This window comes from Carlito syrichta, unplaced genomic scaffold (genome assembly GCF_000164805.1).
Source record: "Carlito syrichta isolate Samal-C Ts95f unplaced genomic scaffold, Tarsius_syrichta-2.0.1 Scaffold315592, whole genome shotgun sequence".
Classification (NCBI taxonomy): Eukaryota; Metazoa; Chordata; class Mammalia; order Primates; family Tarsiidae; genus Carlito; species Carlito syrichta.
Genome location: NW_007259688.1, coordinates 1 through 24946, shown reverse-complemented (window position 1 = coordinate 24946; position 24946 = coordinate 1). Strand labels below are relative to the sequence as shown.

Here is a 24946-nt window from a genome sequence, read left to right as displayed (position 1 = left end):
GCCCGGTTACTTTCCTATAAAACCTACAAAGTTACAGAAATGTAAAGTTTTACCTCTGGGTTTCCTTAATAATGTTTAGCATTAGGGTATACACATTCTTTCTAAATTAAAAAAACAGAGGCTGGGTGGGATGGTTCACGCCTGTAATCCCAGCACTTCAGGAGGCTGAGAAAAGACTGCCTGAGTCCAGAGTCCAGGAGTTTGAGAGTGTCTCTACAAAAAAATAAAAAAATTAGCCAGGTATAGTGGCACACACCTGTAGTCCCAGCTACTTGGGAGGCTGAGGTGGAAGGATCTTTTGAGCCCAGGAGGTTGCGGCTGCAGTGATGTGACTGTGCCACTGTACTCCAGTCTGGATGACAGAGTGAGACTCCAACTCAAAAACAACAGTAGGCTTTTTTCTGAGTATTTTGTTTCAAAGAAAAGTTTCCTAGTTTGATAGGTAAGCTGTACATTAAAGTATACTATTAGCTTGTAACATGTAAGGAAAAAAAATCCTTCCTATTAGAATTTAAGTTTTTTGAGAATTTTTGTCGTATTCATCATAATATCCTTGTTGCTTGAAAAAGAACTTGTCCCATAGTATGAGCTAGAAGAAAAGTATATTTTTTTTAAAAAAAATCAGTAGCTGCTAATTGGTTAAAACCAAGTTCCTTGGGAAAAAACACTCTTCAGTTAGAATAGTAACACAGACCTAAAATTTTTAAAATAATTTCTGAAATCGGGCAATCCCCTCAGGTCCCCTCCCATTGTGGAAGCTTTTTTGTTCTCTCAATAAATCCTGCTTTAAATATTAATAATAATTATTATTATTTCTGAAATAATTTACAGAATCAAGTGCCAAAGTTTCTTTTACTAAAGTTAAATTACTTTCTTGGTCAAGCACAAATGCTGCCTATCAGTAATAATGTTTTTATAACTCCTCAATTCATAAAATCATTTACACTAGTTTATATTGAAATTGAAGTCACTTTGAGATTGTTTTTTCTGCTAATTATCTAAGTTTTTACCTATACAGGCAACAATGGCAATGTGCATTTAAGGTAAGTACTACAGAATATCTATGTTTGAAACTTTATTACTAACAGAAGCTAGTAAAAACTCTCTTTTGAAGATTAGATGTGCAATCTGTAAGTAATTCAAAGTAGTATTTACATTATTAAAATCATATGAAAAGACTTAAAAGCAACAAAGCTCAAATACATTTTACTTTAAACCATAAAATTTAGCTCACTAAACTAGCTTGTCTTTGATTCTAATATTATTTTCCTGACTTTTAAATTCTGAACATAGACAAATGATTAAGGTATTTTTTTATGTTAAGAAAATTAGTGTTTCATTTATGAACATGTTATACAACGGTATGTTGAAGTTACCTCCAAATTTTTCTTGAGATGCTCTTATTTAAAAAGTAACAAACTATTTCAGCAAAAAAGCCCCTAAAAATCTAATTTGGAATTATGGTATACCCAGCAGATTACAGGCAGAAAAAAAGCAGTAAAATATTAATATCCTATTGCATATTAATAATAGGAAGAAATTTTTGATTATATCAAGAAGGACCTACTTGTTTGATTACAGATGGAAAATTCTCTTTCTGACTAGGCAGACTTTAGGAATAGGATAGGCATATGAGAGATACGATTTTCTTTCTCCTGATAGTCAGAAACAGAAGTACAAAGAGCTCAATTCAAAGTGTTGTTAATAATAAGATATCAGTTCTTAAACATTAGCAACCTACATACTATGGCCCAGATGGAAGAAAGTGAGTCTGAAAGCTTAATTTTAGAGTAAGAAACTCCAAGTACTCGATTAGAAAATGGTGAGAAACAACTATATACACAGAGAAGTATATACAAAATTGCCTATCATGCTTACATACTTTTATATCCCTTCTTTCACTGAAGTATTATTCTTGGCGGTAAAATCTAATTTGCTTAAGAAAGACGATTGAGAGTTCTGGCTTCTCTCTAATGAGCTTATCAGGAAAATAATGACTGCTAGGCTGGGCTACCAAATGTGTAAAAATACAACCTAGTGCAGTAATTTTCTAAGACTGATGAGAGACAGGCCAGGAAAAATGTGCTTGCCCAGACACCAGAATTAGTAGAGCTGTAAAAAATGAAGTTTGACATTAGAACAACCCCAGCATGTTGTATTGACGCTTATATATATTTTTTCAGCTGGTATAGATGAGTCTGATGTTGAGAAATAGTAACATCGACATACTGCCAATGTCCTCAAACTGGTCCCCATAGTTTAAGAAAAACTCTTCAAGAATATTCAGCTATTCAACTAGTTTGGTGTATAGATGTATGTATATAAAGCTATCTCATACAGCATCACACAACAATGTAAGGAACAGGGGCAAGTAACCAAGAACACCGGAGTAGAAAAAAAGGCTGGACACAAAAAGGTTACTTAGAAAACTGATGATCCATTCTTAAAAAGTTTAGTATGTTTTTTAAAAAAAGAAATTAAAGACACTTTCTTTTTATCCTCCAAATTATTAAAAAGTATCAGGTAATTTTTTTTTTTCTGACAAATTCTACTTCTAACCACAAGTCAGAGTGATTGTGAGTAGTTTCATTGGGTATTTTGGTCAGGTAGTTGCAGAAACCTCAACTCCTGATCTCAGAGATATACTCACAAAGTATTTTATAATTAGTTTATTTAAGATTGCTCGATGAGGGAGAGATATAAAATCATTTAAAAATTTACTTTTTCCCTTTTATATGGTTCTCTGTACATTAAACCATTCTCTCTGTACATTAAAATTGAACTGAATCTTAGAAGAAACATAAACAAATAGTTTGATGGTTGAAAAGCTAAGATTTTTGTGATTTCATTTTGAAATTTATCACTACTTTAACAAATAAAGTAACTTCATGTAAATAATTTACCTCTTCTCTCTTCCTCTCTCCCTTTCTCTGCATCTAACAAGTGAAGAAGTAAACTCAACATCTTCAATTTGCCTCCAAGAATCACAAAGGTGATAATCAATCCAATAATTGACATTTCTACAATGTAAACTGGTAGAAGATCAGTTCTGTCCAATTTTCATAGTACTAATTTTTAAAATTATGAGGTCAATTAAGTGTTCTCCAAATTTGTTCTCTCTCGAAACTTAATGCCACAGGATATCAATATGTGTAACCTGGAAGGTATTCTATAAATAAGTTATAGAATTATTAGATTATAAACTTTGTTTTGTTTGTTTTGCTCTCTAAAAACAGGATTTCTGGAAGTCTTTGATATGTTGATGTGTATTATGAATCTTTAACCATTTTCTCTATACAACTATTTACATCTCCTGGAACATACTCTAAATTTACACATCAGCTTGAAAAATGCAGACTTCATACACAAGTCAATTCTGAGGAAAGGAGGGATGCTATTTTAATATACTTTAATGTATTTAGTATATATTTAATATACTCCTTGTCTCTTTTAAGTCCTAAGAGAAAAATAATCTTTAATTCAAAATAATTATGCTTTTATATTTTAAATGTACATATGTATAAATACTGGCAGCAAAAGCATTTTTTAATCACTAAATTAGCATTGGTTCTGGAGGAGTAAGTTTAGTTTTTCATATTCTTTTCCATATGAACTACATTTTCTAAAATGAATGTCATTTTGAAAATGAGATATAAAGTTTGTTTTGAATGAGTAATGTCTCAATATTTACATCTTTAAATTTCTCATAGAAGACTTTTACCCTTGATAGGGAAAATAAAAACAATGACAAATAAAAGTATCATCTAGAAAATTTCTTCAAAACACTCTTCACAAAAGTTTAAATTATAAAAAGGTAATTTTAGAATGATGTATTTACAGTAATGCAAGAATTCTGACATAGAAACTTCTCACCCTGGTTATGGCACTACTCTAGAACATTTTAAAGAAAACAGTCTTCTCTTTCATTTTAGTTTTTAAAAAAACTTTAGTGCTTAACATGAATATTCACCAAAAATTATTTAAGACGCAGACAAGAAATTTTGTAAATCCTTTAAGATTCTGAGGAAAAAATGAATCTTTCTGGCAGTTTTTTTAAGGCAGGAGTAGAATCTGATCCAATCAAACGTTTAAGAATTAGTGGCCAAAACTTCACTTTAATTTTTCTAAATATGTCAAAAATGGTTTGCACTAAATTATTTAAGTACATATTTTTAAAGCACTTGAAGCAAAAAAACTAAGAGTTTCTTTTAGTTGTAACTAATTTAGTTATAAGAACAGAAACAATGTTTTATTTGCCAATTTAAGTAACTATATTATAATTTGATGTAAGCAACTAAAATCTGTGCTACTTACATAGGAAGATACAGTGCTTAAATGCAGCACTGAAGGGACAATATTCTAATTATTTATAGCTAAGCATTATATAAAGCAAAGATATGTGCCATTTTCTCACATCTATTAAAATTTACTCTATTCCATCTATATATGCTTTTTTTTTTGAGTTGGAGTCTCACTCCATCACTCAGGCTGGTGGAGTGTAATGGCACATTCATAGTCACCCCAGTGTCAACTTGCTAGGTTCCAGCAAGCCTTCTGCCTCAGCCTTCCAAGTAGCCAGGACTATAGGTGCACGCTACCCACCCGGCCAGTTTGTTATTTAGTGCATAGACGAGGCCTCGCCAAGTTGCCCAGGCTGATCTTGAACCCGCAGGCTCAGGCAATCCACTCACCTCGGCCTCCCAAAGTCCTGGGATTGCAGGCTGAGTCACCAAGCCTGGCCCATCCATATGCTTTGTAACCTTACCAGTTCTTTGCACTGATAGCTTTAAATATCCGGGTTGCCTAATTTTACAGGTATAAAGTATATTCACTCATACATCAAATACTTATTAAGCATTCAGGTTTGGATTGATGGATTGTTGTCAAATTTTTTGTGTTATTATTGACAACAACTAAACTACAAAATCAACCACCAATTTCATTGTAAGTTATTTCCAATTACTTGTATTATGGTTTCAAAGTAATACTCAAACACTTCTCAAAAACATCATAAAAACTATTTTTTCCCACACTCTATAGCCCAGATTGGAGTGCAGAGGCACCATTACGGCTACCATAGCCTCTACCTGCTGGGCTCAGGCAATCCTTCTGCCTCAGCTACCCGAATAGCTGGGACTACAGGAGCATGTCAGCATGACTGGCTAATTTTTTTATTTTATAAAGTCTCACCATGTTGCCCAGGCTGGTATCGGACTCTTGAGCTCAGGCAATCCTCTCAACTCAGATTCCCAAAGTGCTAGGATTACAGGTGTGAGCCACCATGCCCAGACAAAAACATAAAAACTATTCTGAAGTAACTGTTTCCCAGTCAAGGTATTCTGAACCAGAAAACACACATATATCACATCCAACAGTTGAAAGCTTTATTTTCTCATTTTGAGAAAAATAAATACTAAGTCTTTTCATTTACAGTATTTCCAAAGAATACCAAGCACGAGACATATATACACATATGTCTTTGTATCTACATATATGTAACTGTTAATTATGCTACTCTCCTTGGTATGGAATAAATCTCTGATCTTAATGCAATTAGGGATGGCAGAAGGGACTTCACCTACAGTATCAATATTATTAATAAAAACGCACCTTCTCTCACATAAACCTACAGTCAATTAGGAACTGAAAGTATGGAAATAGGCTTAAAAAACAAAACAGCAACCGCACCAAAAGCGGCAATGTTAAGGGAAATACTCCTAAAAACAGTGATAGGCAAGTACCTAAGAATATACAAGTAAGTTTCTTTGACCTAGCACATTTTGCACACTTCTGTACTCAATACAAGTTTGAAACATTTATGCAAAAACATTTTTTAAAATGCAAAACGAATCTATGGTGATGGAAATTAAAAAGTGGTTATGTGTGCATGGAGAGGGGAGTGTGTAGTTACTGACTCAAAGGGGTCACTAGGGAACTTTTGAGGTAGGAGAAATGCTCTATATTTTCTTTGGGGTGATGGTTAATAAAGGTGTGTACAATTCTCAAAACTCACGGAACGGAATCTCTATGGATCTATGCATTTTACTACATGTAAATGAAATCTTCCTAAAAGAACAGACCATTTCAGCACTAGGGATCAGGATCTAAGGCAGAATTGGAAAGCTGAGCAGGGTTTGAAGCTCCTTGGAAGTTGGGGTTTCACAGAATGGTTTAATAATGAGTGAATCCTTAGAATTTTACATATGATTACATATAGCATAAATATAAAAATTTATTCCAAAGCCTTTTTTAGAGTATGTACTTCCCCCAAATATTAATTGTCCTTACTTATTCCATTACTGTAGAGGACAGAGAATAAATTATTCAAGATTTACCATATTAGTCCAAACAATGGGAAATTTAAAGTCAAAGCTCTAAGTATCTTCCAAGTCATCTCTTGCAAGATATCTATGATACAAATATATATGACTACTTCTTTTAACCACCTGAGAGAAAAAATAAAATCAAACAAGTTTTTTAAAAATTGGCCATTTACAACCAAAAATACTGGACATTGGCACAGCACTAAACTTAGCACTTCCAGAATGAACTGCAAGGATAGCATTAGAGTTCAAATAACTCAAAATGTTGATTTCTCAATCACTTTCCCCATTTCCCATACCTCCCCCAAAGAAATTAACTTTAAAGAGTTTATTTGATTAAGCAAAATTTGAAAGCAGAGGATTAAAAAGTGAAAAAGGTGGTGCAGAAATTAGCAGAGGTGGCACTACCTGAAAGCTCATCAGAAAGGGGAGTGAGAACAATATCAGGCAAGAAGGGTTTGGAAGTATGGATCAGAACAGGAGCACTTTTAGCACTGCGTATATAGGCCGATGGCAGAGCACATTCACCAATGGATCGGCTTCTCATGGCTTTAAAAAAGGAAAAGAAAGAAGTGGGGAAGGAAAAAAGAAGAGTGACTATAATGAAAGGCTTGTGTCACAGAAAAAGCAGCAACAGAGAAAACTAAAAGATACAAAGGAAGGAAATTTTAAATTAAAACATTTCAGCACGGCAAATACTGGCAAGCTGTAAGAAAAGAAATCAGAGAACACACACAACATTTTGAATGTAAATTTTTTATATAAAGCAGAAAAATGCTCTTTATTATTAGCAGTTACAATGAGAACAGCATTAAAAACAGTAGACACTTTAATTAGCATTATGTTTTCAAAACCAAGGGTTGAGAAATTCATTGAATGGAAACATTGAAAAGAACTCAATATCATTAGTTCAAAAAAAGTTTTGGGACAGTATATGCCCACTTCTCTAGGCAATTCTGAGCCATTCTTCTTAATGAGATTGAATTCTAAGAGTAAATCATTCTTACATTTATACTCTTCACCAAATAAAGTTTCCAAGTCACTCATATCTTTCTTAGAAATTTTTATGTAATTCATAATCAAAAGGATTTAATTTCACAGTTAGTATCTGTTCCTGGTAGGACAAGAATGCTAATCACATCAGTATCACTTATTTAAAGTATAATAGTATAATTAAAACTTTTAGGTAGAAACATTTATAGAAAATAGAATTTGCAATCAGCATAAGAATCAGGTTCTTGAGAAAATAGTCAATTTTGTGCTTAACCAAATCACATATAAAAATTTTAAAAGCTTATGTTTTTAAAGATAAGTTTTAAACTGGATTATTCTTTTAAAAACTGCATTTGTAGTTACAATTGATAAGTCCTTAAAAAGAGAGTCACTAGAGTTCACAAAATCAAAGATAAATTTTAGCTCACTTAGTAATAAATTAGTAATCAGTTTGTACTTTCCAGAGATTTTTTTTGAAACTTATTTTTAACTTTTATTTTAGGGATTCTTGATTAAATGAAGTTATATGCATTTTTATGTGTGAATAGGACTTGAAAGGAAAAATATGACAAAATATTTGTGTAATAGTAATGGTCGCAAAATAAAGTTTTAATATTAACAGCAATTCAAATTTCTGGGTTTCTCTGATTACTGGACACAGTTGGTTCTCTGATGTCTATATTCCTTGGCTTATCACACAAGGCCTTTATGACTTGGCTACAATCTACCACTCAGTGAAGTTACATCTCCTTTTACTGTCCTCCTATCATGCTGTCACTCAGAATTTTATACTGTTCCCTAAACATTTCACTCTCTTTCATTATCATATCATGTCTTTGTATGATGTTAATATCCTTGGTCTCCTTTTTACCCGACAAACTCTTTCATACTTGAAGCATTATCTCATTTGAGAAGCTTTTCTGACTCCCCCATAGAATTATTCAACTTATTGACAATATAGCAATAAATAAAAACAAACAAGAATCCCTGCTTCTGCAAAGCTTACATTCTATTTTTTAGTGGACCATATGTTTTTAGGTCATTCTCCCCAACTTTTCAAATGCAAGAACCATTTCCTCTCATCTTTGATTCCCTAGTGACTGGCACATAGAAGCTCAATAAATCTTTACTGAATATCTATATTTGAGTAGAATTCCAGCATAATCATTTGAAAAACAAGTTCCAGACTGTGAAGATATGGAGGAGAAAAATTTAAAAACACTAACCAAAAACTAAATGCATTTCAGTTTATAACTGGAAAAAAGAACAGATTCTTCAAAAAATTATATGAATGTTGGCAAAATAAAGGATTCTTTACGAGCAGTTTGTAGGTAAATCTATGTGCAGCAAAAGATGGAAAGTTGGAACATGCTGAGATAATAACAATAATTTGTCTTCAGTGTATGGCATACCATGTAATATATTAAAGGTCAAGTGTATTTTAAAATTGAACTCATATATGAAATGTCAGAATCTGGCCATATTTGAGTTTTCCTGCTAGCTTCTTCTCCTTCTTGTAAAAGTAACCAAAAATTTTATAATATAATTTGAAATAAAGGTTATGCAATCAGTGAAACTTGCCAGAGCAAAGACACACATAGGAAAAACTTAAAGTGCTGCTTATATAGTTACAATCAACTGTCATTTTTAAAGAAAAATTTTAAAATACTGAATTGAGTTTTTTATTCCACAGATGAATTAAAACTTTTTAATTTTTTTCACTGGGCATAATTTCTTGCCGATAATTTTTTTCTGTTTCTTCTTTCCTAACACCATCTTGAAGGAAGAATTTGGGCATTTTCCTTAGAACTTTTTGCATATTGGCTGTGGCATAAGTTTGTGTTATAATCCTGAATTAGTTCTTCAAAAATGAACCCTCCTTTTGTTATTAAACTATGAGTCTTTATGCATATCTGGAAGTCCACCAAGTGTCTCACAGCTGTGCAACCCTCCCTGAAGAAAATTATTTACAGTGAATTAGTTATTGAGATCTTTTGAGACTTACTAATCTAAATGCTTAGCTACAAACATTCCAATAATCACATACATTGCCAAACCACATGAATCAGTGATTATATATCTATAACATGCTTTATGAGCAGTATGAAAAAATGTTACATTGAAAAGTAAAAACAGATTTTCAAATTATGAGCATTCCAATGATTGAAGCCTTCCTATCTTTTTCTCTCTCAAAAAAGAAACACACTCCATATAAAATTTACCCTGAACCATGCAGACTATATTAAAAACTGTAACTTTCACTTCAGAGTTCCTACAGGAGTGGGTCCCCAACCTTTTTGGCATCAGGGACCAGTTTCATGGAAGACAATTTTTTTCACAGGTGGGGGAAGGGGTGGATAGGGAGGAGATCAACAGGCATTAGATTCTCATAAGGAGTGCACAACCTTGATCCCTTGCATGTGCAATTCACAACAGAGTTCACGCTCCTATGAGAATCTAATGCTGCTGCTGGTCTGAAAGGAGATGGAGCTCTGCTCCCCCTCAGCTCACCTCCTGCTGTGTGGCCTGGGTCCTAACGGGCCACAGACTGGTACCGGTCCGTGGTCTGGGGGTTGGGGACCCCTGCCATACAGCATAAGAAATTCATGGACAGCAAATGTGATGGAGCCCTTAAAGCATGCAAATATACAAAATAAACATGAGGAAGGCAACTCTGGCTTTTTCTCAATTCCAAAATATTATACACATTTCTTCCTATTTATTAAGTACAGTTCACATTATGTATATATTCCAATTAATTGGCAGAAATACCTTTTAAAGTCCCCAAAGTAAGATCATTATTTTGATAAACATAAATTAAGAGCAAAATCTGAAAACAGAAAGTGATATATTTGCTACAAAAGTTGAATACCTGGCATAATTGCAAACAAGTTACACTATTTCTCATGAATAAGTCTACAAATAATTCCTAAATTAATGCAATCTCTCTTAATACTTGTTGGCACAAGCAAAACTTTACACATGCTCTCCAAACAAAATATTTTATATTTTAAATATAAGTTAACTATTAATAATAAAATTTCTCTTAATAAAGTCATCTTGAACATTCTAGGATAAAAGGATTATATCATGTTTAATATTTTTTAAATGCAGACAAGTTGGCTTTTTATCTTTAAATGGAAATTAATGGATAAATTATAGTAAGTCTTTGAGTATCATATTACAAAATTACTACTTTGTGAATTTCACCACAGACTACATTAGTATCCTCACAAATTATAAAGCCATCAGGCACTTACATCAGTTTAGACCACAACTATAAACAAAGCTGGTTAAATTAAATTAGCCTGAAAAAGTTACATATTCTATTACTCTAGCAGGTAATTCAAAGTCTTGGGAAAGAATATCATAGTTGTAACAAGAGAGGAATCAGGTTTGTATTTAAAGGAACTACTGTATAAAAGATACATGTAAATCAAAGTCAGAAATGTTATTAATATGATTTATTTTTTCCAATTCAAGTCATAAAACAATTAAATAGAGAATGACACACAATTTTATAAAATAAATTAGTATTTTTACAGATAATTCTGTGATTATTTCAAATGTCTATATCATTTTCTGTTCCAAAAAATTAATTTTTTAAAAGAATACACCTTTACAAAAAAAAAAAACATTTTTTGGTTTACATAAAAATTAAGTAGAAGAATTTCCATACAAGCCTTTCTTCCTCCCCACCAGTTTCCCCAATTTTTAGCATGTTGCATTAACATGGTACATTTGTTACAATTAATGAGCCAATACGATACAGTATTATTAGCTAAAGTTCATAGTTACATCAGGGATCGCCTTTGTGTAGTACATTCTATAGGTTTTGAAAAATGTATAACATGTTATACATTACAGTATCATACAGAATAATATTCTCTGTGTTCACTCCATCTATTCATTCCTCCTCCTTGCCTTGCTCCCCCCATCGCTAGCCCCTAGAAACCAGTAATCGTTTTACTGGCAACATAGTTTTGCCCCTTCCACAATGTCATGTAGTTTAAATCATAAAGTATGTAGCCTTTCCAGAATAGCTTCTTTTACTCAGCAATACACACTCAGAGTTCCTTCATGTTTTTTTAACAGCCTGATAGCTCATATATTTTTGTTGTTGAATAGTATTCCATTGTGAGGATGTACCAGTTTGTCCATCTGCCTATTGAAGAACATCTTATGCAGTTACGAATAAAGCTACTATAAATATTTCAGTGCAAATGTTTATGTGGACATGTTTTCAACTTATATAGTAAGTACCATGGAATGTTATGGTTGGACCCTACAGTAAGTGTACGGTTAGTTCTGAAAAACCTACCTGTCTACCACTGTGACTGTGTCATTTTGCATCTATCACCAATGACAGTTCCTATTGCTACATATCCTCACCAGCATTTGGTGTTGTGCTCTGGATTTTAGCCATTCTTGTAGGTGTGTAGTGGTTATTTTGTTTTGATTTGCAATTATCTAATGATACATGTTACTGAGCATCTTTCCACAGGCTTATTCGCCATCTGTAATCTTCTTGGTGAAGAATTTGTTCACATCTTTTGCCCATTTTTCAATCAAGGCTGTTTTATTCCTCTTGGATTTTAAGAGTTCTTTGTGTATTTTAGAACCTGTCCTTTATTAGATGTGAGGTTTGCAAAGATTCTCTCCCAGTCTGTGGCTTGTCATCTCATCCTCTTAACAATGTCTTTCACAGAGCAGAAGTTTGACAATTTTTTTCTTTCATGGATTGTGTTTCTGGTGCTGTATCTTAAAACTCACTGCCAAAACCAAAGTGTCCTAGACTACCCCCTACATGTTGTCTTTTGGGTGTTTTATACTTTTGTGTTTTACATTTAGGTCTAGGATTCATTTTGAGTTAATTTTTGTGAAAGGTCTAAGATGTGTCTAGATTCATCTTTTTTTTTTTTTTTTTTTGCATGTAGACATCAGTTGAGGCAACACTGTTTGCTGAAAAGACCATCATTTTTCCACTGAACTGCCATTGCTACTTTATCAAAGATAAGTGGACTCTAGCTGTATGGGTCTATTTCTGAAGTATTTTATTACACTGATCTGTCTATTCTTTCATTCATACCACATTTTCTGGATTACTGTAGCTATAGCAAGTTTTGAAGTCAGGTTCTGTCACTTCTCTGAATTCATTCTTCTTCAATATTGTGTCAACGCTTCTGAGTTTCACCTTTCCATATAAACTTTAGAACCAGTTTATCAATATCCACAAAATAACTTGTTAAGAACACTGACAACTGGGATTATGTTAAGTCTATAGATTAAGTTGGAAAGAACTGACATCTTGTCAACACAGTTTTTTCTCCATTCCATGAGCTATTTATCTTGATTTGTTTAGATCTTTGATCTCTTTCATCAAAGTTTCATAATTTTCCTCACATAGATGTTATAAATATTTTGTCAGATTTATACCCAATTGTTTTGGAGAGTTTTGGTGCTAGTGTAAACAGTATTGTGTTTTCAGTTTCAAATTCCAATTGTCCATTGCTGGTATGCAGGAAGCAACTGCCTTTTGCACTGTATTCATCTAGTATCCTGTAACCTTGCTATAGTTGCCTATTAGTTTCAGAGGTTGTTTCTACATAGGCAATTTTTCTACATAAACAATCATGTCATCTACAAAGATAAATTTACTCCTTTCCAATTGGTATACCTTTTCTTTTATTGTCTTATCTTACTGGAATAGTGTAACATCCTTGACTTACCGCTGACCTTAGCAGGAAAAAAATCGAGTTTCTCAACATTAAGTATAGTGTTAGAGGTAAGTTTTTGTGTTTATGCTTTTTAAACAGATATCAAGCTGAGGAAGTTCCCTCCTATTCTTAGATAGATCAGAGATTTTTATCCTAAATGGGTGTTGAATCTTGCCAAATCCTTTTTCTGCATCTATTAATGTTTTTAGCCTGTTGATGAGATGAGTTGTATTAGGGTAATGCTGTCCTCACAGAAAGAATTAGGAAGCATTCTCTCTGTTTCTATTTTCAGGGAGAAACTGTGGAGAATTATTAATTTCTTCCCTAAATGTTTGGCAGACTTCACACTGAAGCTATCTGGGCCTGGTAATTTCTGAGTTGGAAGGTTATCAGTTACTGATTCAATTTCATTAACAGATATGTCTATTTAGATTATCTATTTCTTCTTGTATAAGTTTGGTATACTGAATCTTTCAAGTATATGGTCCATTTCATCTAGGTCATCAAATTACATTATTACCTTATTATACTTTGAATCAGTAAATAAAAGGATCCCCTCTTTCATTCCTGATATTAATAATTTGTGTCTTCTCTTTTTTCTTATTTAACCTAGTTAGAGGTTTACCAGTTTTGCTGATATTTTCAAAGAACCAGTTTTTGGTTTTGTTGATCCTTTTTTCAATTTCCTGTTTTCAACTTTACTGATTTTTGCTCTCTTATTATTTTTTTCTTCTGCTTACTTTGGATTTAAGCTGTTTAAAAAAAAAAAATTTCTAGTTTCCTAAGGTAGAAGTTTAGATTATTGATTTTAGGTCTTTTTCCTTTTGTAATATATGCTTTCAATGTTATAAATTTGCTCTTAGGCACAGTTTTCACTGCATACCAATTTTGATAAATGGTATATTGTATTTAGTTTAACATACTATAAAATTTTTCTTGAAGTGTCTTCTTTGATCCACGTGTTATTTAGAAGTGTGTTGTTTAATCTTGAAGTATTTTAGAGTTTTCCAATTATCTTTTAGTTATTGATTTCCAGTTAAATCCATTGTAGTCAGAAGGCACAGTTTTGATTTCTAGTCTTTGAAATTTAAGGCATGTTTTATGATCCAAAATGTGGTCTATCTTGGTGAACGTTTGTGTGAGCTTGAGAAGAATGTATAATCTGCTGTTGTTGGATAAAGCAAGCTACAGTTGTCACAATTAGATCCAGTGATTGATGACACTATTGGTTCAACTATGTCTTTGCTGATTTTTGCCTGCTGGATCTGTCAATTTGTGATAGAAAGGTGTTAAATATCCTACTATAATAGTGGATTCAGCTACTTTGGTAGTTTTATTCGTTTCTGTCTAATGTATTTTGATGCTCTGCTGTTAGGGCACATACACATTAAGGATTGTTGTATCTTCTTGGAGAATTTTAACCATCTTCATCTTTAAGTAATGTCCTTTTTATTCCTGATAACTTTCCTTGCTCTAAGTCTGCTTTGTCTGCAATTAATAGTCATGTACCATAACAATATTCCAGTCAACAACAAATTATATGTATGACAGTGGTCCCATAAGATTGTCTTACCCTATTTTTACTGTGCCTTTTCTGTATTTAGATATGATGACACAAATATTTACCATTGTGCTGTAATTGCCTACTGTACAGTACAGTACCATGCTGAACAGGCCTGTAGCCTAGGAGCAACAGGCTATACTATACAGCCTAGGTGTATAGTAGGCCATAGCATCTAGGTTTTGCATACATACACTCTATGATATTTGCACAATGAAGAAATTGCCACATTTCTTAAAATATATTCCCTTTGTTAAGTGACTCATGACTGTATAGGTATTCTCATATTCCTTTGATTAATGTTAACATAGTATGCCTTTCTCTTGTCCCTTTATTTTTAATCTACCTATCTAATCTATGTATCTTTGCATTTTAAGTAGATTTCTTATAAACAACATATAGTTCAATCGTGTTCTTTTATCTATTGAAATGATCTGTCTTTTGTGTATTTAGACCACTTATACTTAAAGTGATTACTGATACAGTTAATACTATGCCACATTTGTTACTGTTTTCTACTCACTGCCCTTGTTCTGTTTTGTATTCCTCTCTTCTGCCTTCTCTGGCTTTAAATGAATCTCTCTTTATATGAATCTCTTTTCCTTCCCTTAACATATAAGTTATACTACTTTAAAAAAAAAAAAAAGACTTTTTAGTGGTTGCCCTTGAGTTTTCAATATACATTTACAACTAAACCAAGCTCTCTTTTTAAAGTAGTACTGTACCACTTGATGGATAGAGGTATTTATAAGAGAGTATTCTCAATTCTTCCCTTAAAATACAGGTGTCAATCAGTTTACCATCAATAAGCTATAATCCATAATACTGTGTTTTGGTTTGTTGAACAAACCAGTAGCTGTCAGATTGATTAAGAAAAATAAAAGATTGAATTTTTCCTTTATTCATTCTCTAACACTCTTCCATTATTTATGTAGAGTTTCTGACCAATGTCACTTTCCTTCCTTCTAAGTAATTTCTTCTAACATTTCTTGTGAGGCAAGACAAATTCTCTCAATCTTTGTTCATTTGACAAGGTCTTTATTTCTCCTTCACTTTTGAAGGATAATTTTGTTGGACAGAAAATTCTAAATTGTTGATTTTCTTCTCTCAATACTTTCATAAGTGAAGTCTTGTAAGGCAGGAAAAATAGAGCAAAGGAGAATGGAATAAAATGAGATCAGAAAAGTGGGCAGAGGCCAAACTATGCAGGGCCTTATAAACCATGTTAAGATTTTAAATTTTATCCCCAAGGCAATAAAAGGCCACTGAAAGATATAAGCAAAGATGCAACATCAATCTGAAATTTTTGTTAGTATCACCATGACAGGAAGGTAGAAATGAATCTGAGAGAGGCAGTAAAAAACTGATGCAGGGAAACAAGTTAGGAAAATTGTGCAACAATGTAGGCATGATGGTGTACTAGACCAAGGCTGCAGCCATGGAAACACAGAACAGTAAAGAAATGTGAGAGATACTTAACTCAGGATATAATCAACATGATATGATGATTCAATCAGAGTTTGGGGACATAGGAGAGAGAGAAGAATTGAAGATGACTTTCAGATTTCTAGTTTGAGCAACCTGGTTATTACTCTCTACCTCCCTGTCAACCTTCATCTCTGGTCCTGACTTTAAATTAATGAAGCTACCCACTTCAAATTCAATCTGCTGCTTCTTAAATTCACAGAGCACCACTCCAAATTAATCTCTAAAAATAGTTTTTATCAAGTTATTTCTCGCTCACCAAATTTAAGTTCTTTGTGTTTACAAGATTATTCAGTATTCTTTTGTGGCTTTTCCAGACAATAAGCAAAAGGGAATGGTGAAATATTTGAACAGAAAAATCAGTTAAAATAAATCAGAATTGGTTCTAATATTAAAGCAAAGCATATGGACACAAATTTGTCATTCTGGGAAGGTCATGAACTTTTGGAGGAACTAGAAAATAAACTGTATTTGAGACTAAAAATTATTTTAACAACAATGCATTAAATTAGTGAGAGCAGTTACTCTTCAATTCACTTGGATATATATCTAGAAGTGGGATCACTGTGTTATATAACTTTATGTTTAAAATTTGACAGAACTGTTTCCCAAAATGGCTGTATCATTTTACAATTCCACTAGCAATGTATAAGGATTCCAATTTCTCCACATACTTAGCTAACACCCATTATTGTTCACTTTAAATGGACCTTAGTCATCCTAGTGGGTGGGTATAAAGTGATATCTCATTCTGATTTTCATTTTCATTTCCCTGATGGCTAGTGTTACTGAGCAAATGCCATTTGGGCGCTTGTTGAGCACTTGGCCATTTGTGTAACTTTTAAAGAGAAATGTCCATTCAAATACATTGCCTATTTTGTAAATGTGTTATCTTTTTCCTTTATATTTTTAAAGTCTAAAGTTACTATCCTACCCTGAACAAGACAAAGATTTTAGAACATCCTACTAAACTCCTCTGGATATTATGAATGACCAATATTTAAAATCTGTCTTTTAATTCCAAAATTATAGATTATGGTATTCAGATATTATTTATTTAGATTTACCTACTCACTTATCAATTTCTTTGATCATTTATTCCTTTTCTGCATCTCAGACTAATCCTGGGATAATTTTTTTCCCTGACATATTCTTTACAAATTCCTTCATAAAGGTTAATTAATAGCAAACTCTTTTACATTTTTAGCTTTGTTTTACCCTCAATTTTGAAAGTTTTGTCAGTACACAATTCTATAATGCCAGTTATTTTTCCTTAACACTTTGGAGATATTATTCCACTATCTTGTCTTCCATGGTTGGTGCTGAGAACACTGCTTTCAGCAAATTGTCGTTCTCTTGCAGGTGATCTATTTTTTCTCTTTGCCGTTTTGAAGTTCTTTCGTCTTTCCTTTCTGTAGTGTCACTACAATGTGTTTAGGTTTGGGTTTCTACTTATTCTATTTTGTATAAAGGCTCCTATCTTCCATCTTCCTATCTTATCTTCATAGGCGCCTATCTTCAATCAATTATCTGCTATTCTGGAAATATTGCCTCTTCTCATTCTTTCCTTCTGAAACTCCAATTAGACACATTAGACCCGCTCATTCTATTTTACATGTTTCTTAACCTTTCCTTCATGTTTTCTAGCTCCTTGTCCTGAATAATTTCTTCAAATCTTTCATCCAAGTCACTGAATCTCCCATTATTTATATCTTATACACTGCTTAACCTAGTTTTTTTTTCCATTTTGCAATTATATTTTTATTTCTATCAGTTTTAGTTGATAATTATGAGCCTACCATTTTCATTTTTCTCTTTAAATATTTCAAATATGGTTATTTTATAGTCCGAAAAATTATATTCTGGTATTAAGGATTAAAATCTGTTAGTGATCTCAATCTCTTTCTCTCTTTTTTGAAAACTCACTTATATAATTTCCATGTTTACTGAATAATCTTGCGAGCTCTTATTTGCTTTTAATCTATGGAAATTCAAGAGTCCTAAGTAAGAATGTATTCCTCCAGAGATAATTTGCATTTGCTTGTGCCAATTGCCAGGAGTATTACCAACTTAAAATCAACTTTTATCCTTATCAAGATCCCCATGTTAACGTGGGCGTCTTCAGTTTAGTCCTCCAACTCTGAAGTTTGTCTAGGTCTTAGTCTGGATTCCAGAAATGATTATCAGCCATTTGCTTCAGGGTCATCCCACTTTTCTAGTATGCTTACTGTTCATCACTCCATTTTCAGCTCATAGCTTTGTTCCTTTATTGTGGCCAAGGAAGTAGAGTGAGGAAGGAGAGTCTTAAGAGATTCTCTGACTTTTTGCAAACCCAGCAGCGCAACAAAATGGTAACAAGAATATCTAATAACTCCAGAATAGCAAATTCACTATATTGCTGGAAGTATAAGTCATATAATGACTTTTTTGAAAAACCTCCTTCTTCCCCATTTTTTTATTAAGAAAATTTTCTAACGTACAGAAAAAGTTAACTATTACAGTGTGCACATGTATACCTCCATCTACATTCAACAGCTGTTATCATTTTGCAACATTTGCTTTATTTTTTTGTGTGTATGTTTTTTGCTGAAGTATTTAAAAGTAAGTTGCAGATACCATTACTCTTCATCTCTAAATATTTCAGCATTCATCTAGGAGTAAGGTCAACCTCCTATATAACCAACACCATTATCACACCTAAGAAAATTAACAAAAATTCCGTAATATTATCTAATATTCAATCCATATTCAAAGTTACCAAATTATCCCCCAAATGATTTTTATAATGTTTCCTCAAACCAAGATTCCATCTGAGTTCATGTATCACATTCAATTAGTGTCACTTTAAAACAGACGCCACCTCAACTTTTTAAAAATGATACTGTCTTTTTGGAAAGTCTAGGTCAGTCAGTCATCTCATAAAAATAAACTACATTCAGGTTTGGTTTATTTTCTCTAGGAGTCACTAAACTTGTTCTTCTATCTCCTAACTGTACTATAAGCTGGAAGTAAGGTATATAGGGTTGATTAGGTAGGTGATGACCTCCAGGTCCCTCCATTGTAAAGGTATATTTACCCTTTGTAAATGTAAATAATCTTTGAAATACTCCTTAGCATGTGAATATCCTATTGCCAAGCAAACTTTTACCTAGAGGTTTTAATATCTATTGATGATCTTTGCTTAAGTCTATTAGGGTTGTAAAATGGAGATTTTTCTAATTCCTTCTATATTTATTGGCTTAAATTTTTTGGTAAAGAAGAACTTTAACTGTACTCCCTCAACATACATATTTTTTAGAATCATTAAAGACTAATCAATTTTTATGCTTTAACCCCAAGAGGACTTTAAATTTACATAAAGATGCTCATTATAGTTAAGAAAAAAAATTAAGCCAGGTTCAGTGGCTCAGCCTATAAACCCAGCGCTTTGGGAGGCTGAGGTGCGTGGGCTGCCTGAGCCCACGGGTTCAAGACCCGCCTGGGCAACCTGGTGAGACCTCATCTCTACAATAAATCAAAAATTAGCCAGGCATGGTAGTGTGCGCCTATAGTTCCAGTTACTTGGAAGGCTGAGGCAGAAGGATCGCTGGAGCCCAGCAGGTCGAGGCTCTGGTGACTGGGAGCGGCCACTGCACTCTAGTCTGGATGACAGAGTGAGACTCCAACTCAAAAAAAAAAAAATTAAAATTACAATCAGATAATTTTTCAAATTATACAAATGGAGCAAAATGCTCAATAATACACTTCAATGGCAAGCGTGTGAAAGAAACAGGAGTTCTTTTTTTTTTTTTTGAGTCAAAGTCTTATTCTGTCACCCAGGCTGAAGTACCGTGGAACATTCACGGCAAGTAGATAGAACTACAGGTATGCGCCACCATGCCCAGTTAATTTTTTAATTTATTTATTGAAGAGATGAAGTCTCGCCAAGATGCCCAGGCTGATCTCCAACCCTTGGGCTATGGTAATCCTCTCATCTCTGCCTCCCAAAGTGATGGGATTACAGGCATAAGCCACCATGCCGGCAACAGGAACTCTTTTATGGTGAATGAATGTATAAATTAGTAGTCTCTTTAGAGGGCAAAGTAATTTAAATCCTACTGATTTAATCTAGAAGACTACATAAGTATATTCTACACCATTTTTAATAGCACAAAATTTAAAACACGCATCCATCTTCAGGACATAAGTTAAGCTATAGTACTTCCATGTAATGAATTATGATACAGGAAGTTCAACATTTTTGATATATAATAGTCTTTAAGATATATCACTACAGCTTGTCCTTATCTCCTAACACTCTCTTCTTTCCTTACTCCACTCCAGCCACACTGACTTCCTTATTCCTCTTCAAACAGTCAAGCACACTCCTGGTTCTAGGGTTTCTATACTTTTCCTTCTGCCTGGAATGCACTTCCCATAAACTCATTCTCTCATTCTATTCAGGTCTTTTTCCTTACATCATAGGATAGAAATAGGCCTTCCCTGATCTCCCTAACTAAAATGGCCCTATTTCCCCAGACCTAACACTCTAGTCCTTAACCCTGCTTTACTTTTCTTCATAACTTACTTTCTTTACTTCCTGTTGTGTTTACTGGTTTATCTGTTTATTAGGTCCCCCAACACTAGAATTAGCAGCTCCAATGGAATTTTTCTTTGTTCACAACTATATCCTCAAAGCTTAGAACACTATTTCCACAATGAGTACTTAAAGGCTTTTTTCACTCACATGTATAAAAGCCAGGTTTTACAGCAGTGTGTACATTCTGCTATAGGCCTATATATAAATAAAGCATCTTTAGAAGGATCCTCAAGAAACTGGTAATAGTTGTCTCTAATGAGGTAAAATGGGAAGTGCAGAATAGTGATGAGGAAGGCTACAATGTCTACACTTTATTACACTCTAAAGTTTTAACTATGTTCACATTCATTAAGAACACAAATAATTTTAAAAATTAAAGAAAATATATGTCCAAAGAATATCTTAATTTAGTCTGTTGCTCTTTTTTGTATTTCCAATTTTATACAGGCACCTTTGTCACCAAAAGCTTTAAAAATTTGATAGGCTTGTTCAGTTCAGAAAAGGTTGTTTTGCCATAAGTATATCCAGAAAGTAATCACAGCAATGAAGTCAATACTAATATTTTACTCCATATATGTATTTAAGAGACTTAAAGATATATGCCAACACGTTAACAATTATTAGTTCTCATTAGATAGCTAATGGGTCTTTATGCTTCCTTAAACTTTACTTTCCACACTAAGCATAAATGACTTGTATAATCAGAAAATAATATAAAATGCTTTTTTTATAAAAGTCAAAGTTTAAATAAAATACAATTAAAAGTTTAAATTTAAAGGAACAGTTCCTTCCTAATATATGTCTTCTGTAAATGTGACATTAATATAATGAATGAATGAAATGAAGAAAAAGCATTTCAGATATAATCATCGTTTTCCTTAGAATTCCAAAAGATAAGTCTATAGCAAGAATCTTTTTTTTTTTATTTTTTGAGTCGGAGTCTCACTCTGATGCTTAGACTGGAGTGCAGTGGCCGCTCCCAGCCACTGCAGCCTCGACCAGCTGGGCTCCGGCGATCCTTCCGCCTCAGCCTTCCGAGTAGCCGGAATTACAGGTACACGCTACCATGAACGGCTGATTTATTAATTGCAGAAATGAGGTCTCGTCAAGTTGCCCAGGTCGGTCTCGAACCCGCAGATTCAGGCAATCCACTCACCTCAGCCTCCCAAAGTGAAGAATTACAGGCTGAGCCATCAAGCCCGGCTCAGCAAGATTCTTAAATACTAAATTAATTTGAATCCTTCAGTATTTTTTCCTTATAACTCTTCTCATTCTTTAAGCTTGACATATACAACCAAAAAAATTCTTCTTTCTTATTTTATAAACATAAAACACTTCCAAAAACGTGATCCTTTTAAAGACCTTTAAGTTACCCATATAGATACCCATTACCTTAAATATTAATATTTTACTTGTGGTAAGAACATTTTAATTCTTCCCTTCTATTTTGAAATATATAATAAATTATTTTTAACTATGATTTCTCTATATTCCCTATATTTGATACTGTGCTATCAAATACTTGAACTTATTCTTTCTAACAGTTGACTTTTCATAAAAAGGAATAAAGGCCAGAAGGGTGGAATATTAAACAAAAAAGTCACTCACAGATTTCAATTCTTTTAAAAATCTTTAATTTCCTTTCATTTCTCTCTAGTTCTGTTTCTTCCTTTTAAACTCTACTTCTCAACTTTTTAGAGCCCATCTTTTTATACAAGTATCGTTAAATAATGATTTTAAATTTCTTTCAAATTAATAGTGTTTTTCACTGATTACCATTAACCGTTTGCACTCAGATGTCCCCTCTGAAGACATCTGTCAAGTTTCTTATCGATTGAGAAGTGATTTTCAGGAATCAAGAATGCTTCCTTTCACACTGTATTTGAAAAACAGGCCAGACAATAAATTATATATTAATGTGGGAGGAAAAAAATGAGACCGCATTGTCTGCTCGAACAGAAAAACACCAGGTGGAACACTTCAAACAAATTACTACTGCACAACGTGTATCAATGAACCTGCAATGCATGTCAGTGAGCACTTCACTCACTACTACGTTAGAAAAATGTAAGATAAAACATTTTGATTTATTGTTATAAATTCCTTAATGTCCAAAATTACATTATAAGCCAAATATCATTAGAATAAAATAATCAGTTCCAATGCTATACTATTTAATATAAAGTGATACGCTTTTTACTATTTTGTAAAAAAGTATGGTTGAGTTGCTGGTAGGTGATCTGCAAGATGTCTCTGAGTGCAAAGGGTTAAATACAGACATATTTCCATGGAAGAGTTTTCGTTCATAGAGTCACAGATTGTAAACCCTGAAATAACTCCAAGCAATTTTGTTTCAGGCATGAGAAATATCATCATTCCCACTACAAAGATGAAGTACTGAAAGCCTAGAAAGGTCTGATAAATTGTCCAAGGTTTCCTAGCTATTTAGTGATGAAAGAGAGTAAGAAAAGAGATTAGGAAAACACTCTCTTTTTGTTTTTCATTGCAGTACTCTTTCTATTACAATTCACTCAAGTTTATAAAACTCTGGGAGAAAAAGGAATGATAGTAGTTAGGTCCACAATATGCAGTGTGATACTGTATCAAGAAATTCTTCCTATCATTGTTACCTGTGTTGCTATTTCCCAGATTATAGAAATTTATTCAATATTTGTTAAAAGCAGCAAAGAATATAATAATAGACACCATGGTGGCCTTGGCTGTCTGCCAGTAGAGAACATGAATCCCTTGTTGGAAGCTTGTGCAGACAATCTGCTATGTAATTGTAGCACTAAACATTAGCTACCCTAATTTTGTATGTTTATAAAATCATATTTTATATGATTTTAATAGAGTTCCAATTTCTTCAATTCTGTAAAACAGCATTTTAAAATTAGGGCTACCTACATAAAATCAACTACATAAAAACAATGGTATAAGATAAATCTTAATAGCACAAAGAGATAAACATGTCACTGGACTCTGAGTACTAGTGGGAAAAAAAGGGAAGTTAAGCTACAGAAGTTTTTCATTTCATAACAAAAACCCACTGATAAGAAAACTGTATCTTTATATACATTGTTTCTAAGGACTATACATGTATCTTCCTGCACAATTTTCATTATTTTAAAGAGTACATACCAACAGTTTTTTGCCGTACGATACTCCTCGCCTTTTCGGTTCCTGGGGAACCAGTGGTTGTTGCACTTCTCTGTCTCATTGGTGCTTGGCCAGGCTGATCACGACTCCATCCTCTAGAAAATGACTTATCAACTGAAACCTTCTGAAATTCATGTCCAACTCCTAGAAATATATATTTTCAATCTCAATATACTGTCACTTGATATAATATCTTCAAGTTATGTGTGCTACCGTGCCTCAGATTCTAAATTATAAAGTAACAAGTAAATTGCTGTGAACAGTAAGGGGTTTTTTTTAGTTTTATTTTATGTAAAAACCATATTCCAAAACTGATGCAGAATTTTAAAATTCCACTATCAACAATTAGAAATTCTCTGCCACTACTTGTTTTGTAATAGAAATGAAACATTTAGACAAGCCAAAAAAAGACAGGAACTGAACAAAACAAAAATGATCCTACGGTGAAGCTTACTAAATCTCTACCCTGCCAATAAGAGCCATATGGGAAATAAATAGTCCGAGAAAAAGCAGTTAAAGCACATACTTAATACCCTGGACAAAAGGTTAAGTCTGAAATGTGACTTAGTTGCAATCTCTATCTATCAACTAATTACTAAAAATGCAAAATATTAACAAATCAAGGATTATAAAAACATGTATAATGACAATCATTATGCTACTGCCCTATCCCTCAGAATGTTAGACAGATAAATTATTTCATGTCTACGGAATGTTTGCATTTAGTTAAAATTATTTAGTTAAAACTACATAAATGTTTTAAAAAGAATTTTCAAATAATTCTGTGTAATATACTTTTAAAATAAAGTAACATGAAATCACCTTCTCAGTTGTAACAAAAAAAAGAAACAGCATTTCACAAGCTTCAGTTTTGGTTAATTATTAGAAGTAAAACATTTAAGATTCTGAATTATGTATTTAACTATAGCAAGATATGTATAGACTACTTTATCTTATATAAAAATTACTAGTGATTTTAGGTGCTTTAAGAAAAATTACAGGGCACCTGCATTTTTTTTTTTGTTTTGAGTTGGAGTCTCACTCTGTCACCCAGACTGGAGTGCAGTGGCCACTCCCAGTCACTGCAGCCTCGACCTGCTGGGCTCTGGCGATCCTTCCGCCTGTTTTT

At 33.1% G+C, this 24946-nt stretch overlaps 1 protein-coding gene across 1 annotated transcript in view; it reads right to left on the bottom strand.

The window, feature by feature from the left end:
* The window catches only part of RALGAPA1 (Ral GTPase activating protein catalytic alpha subunit 1), a gene marked incomplete at its 5' end in the record, with an annotated part of 154894 nt that extends 130933 nt beyond the window's left edge, over window positions 1-23961 (bottom strand). The window contains 2 exons of the mRNA XM_021706446.1: window positions 6732-6872; window positions 23800-23961. Of these exons, the coding sequence (XP_021562121.1) occupies window positions 6732-6872; window positions 23800-23961 (303 nt within the window). The remainder of the gene's footprint in view (window positions 1-6731; window positions 6873-23799) is intronic.
* Between the last annotated feature and the right edge of the window lie 985 nt (window positions 23962-24946).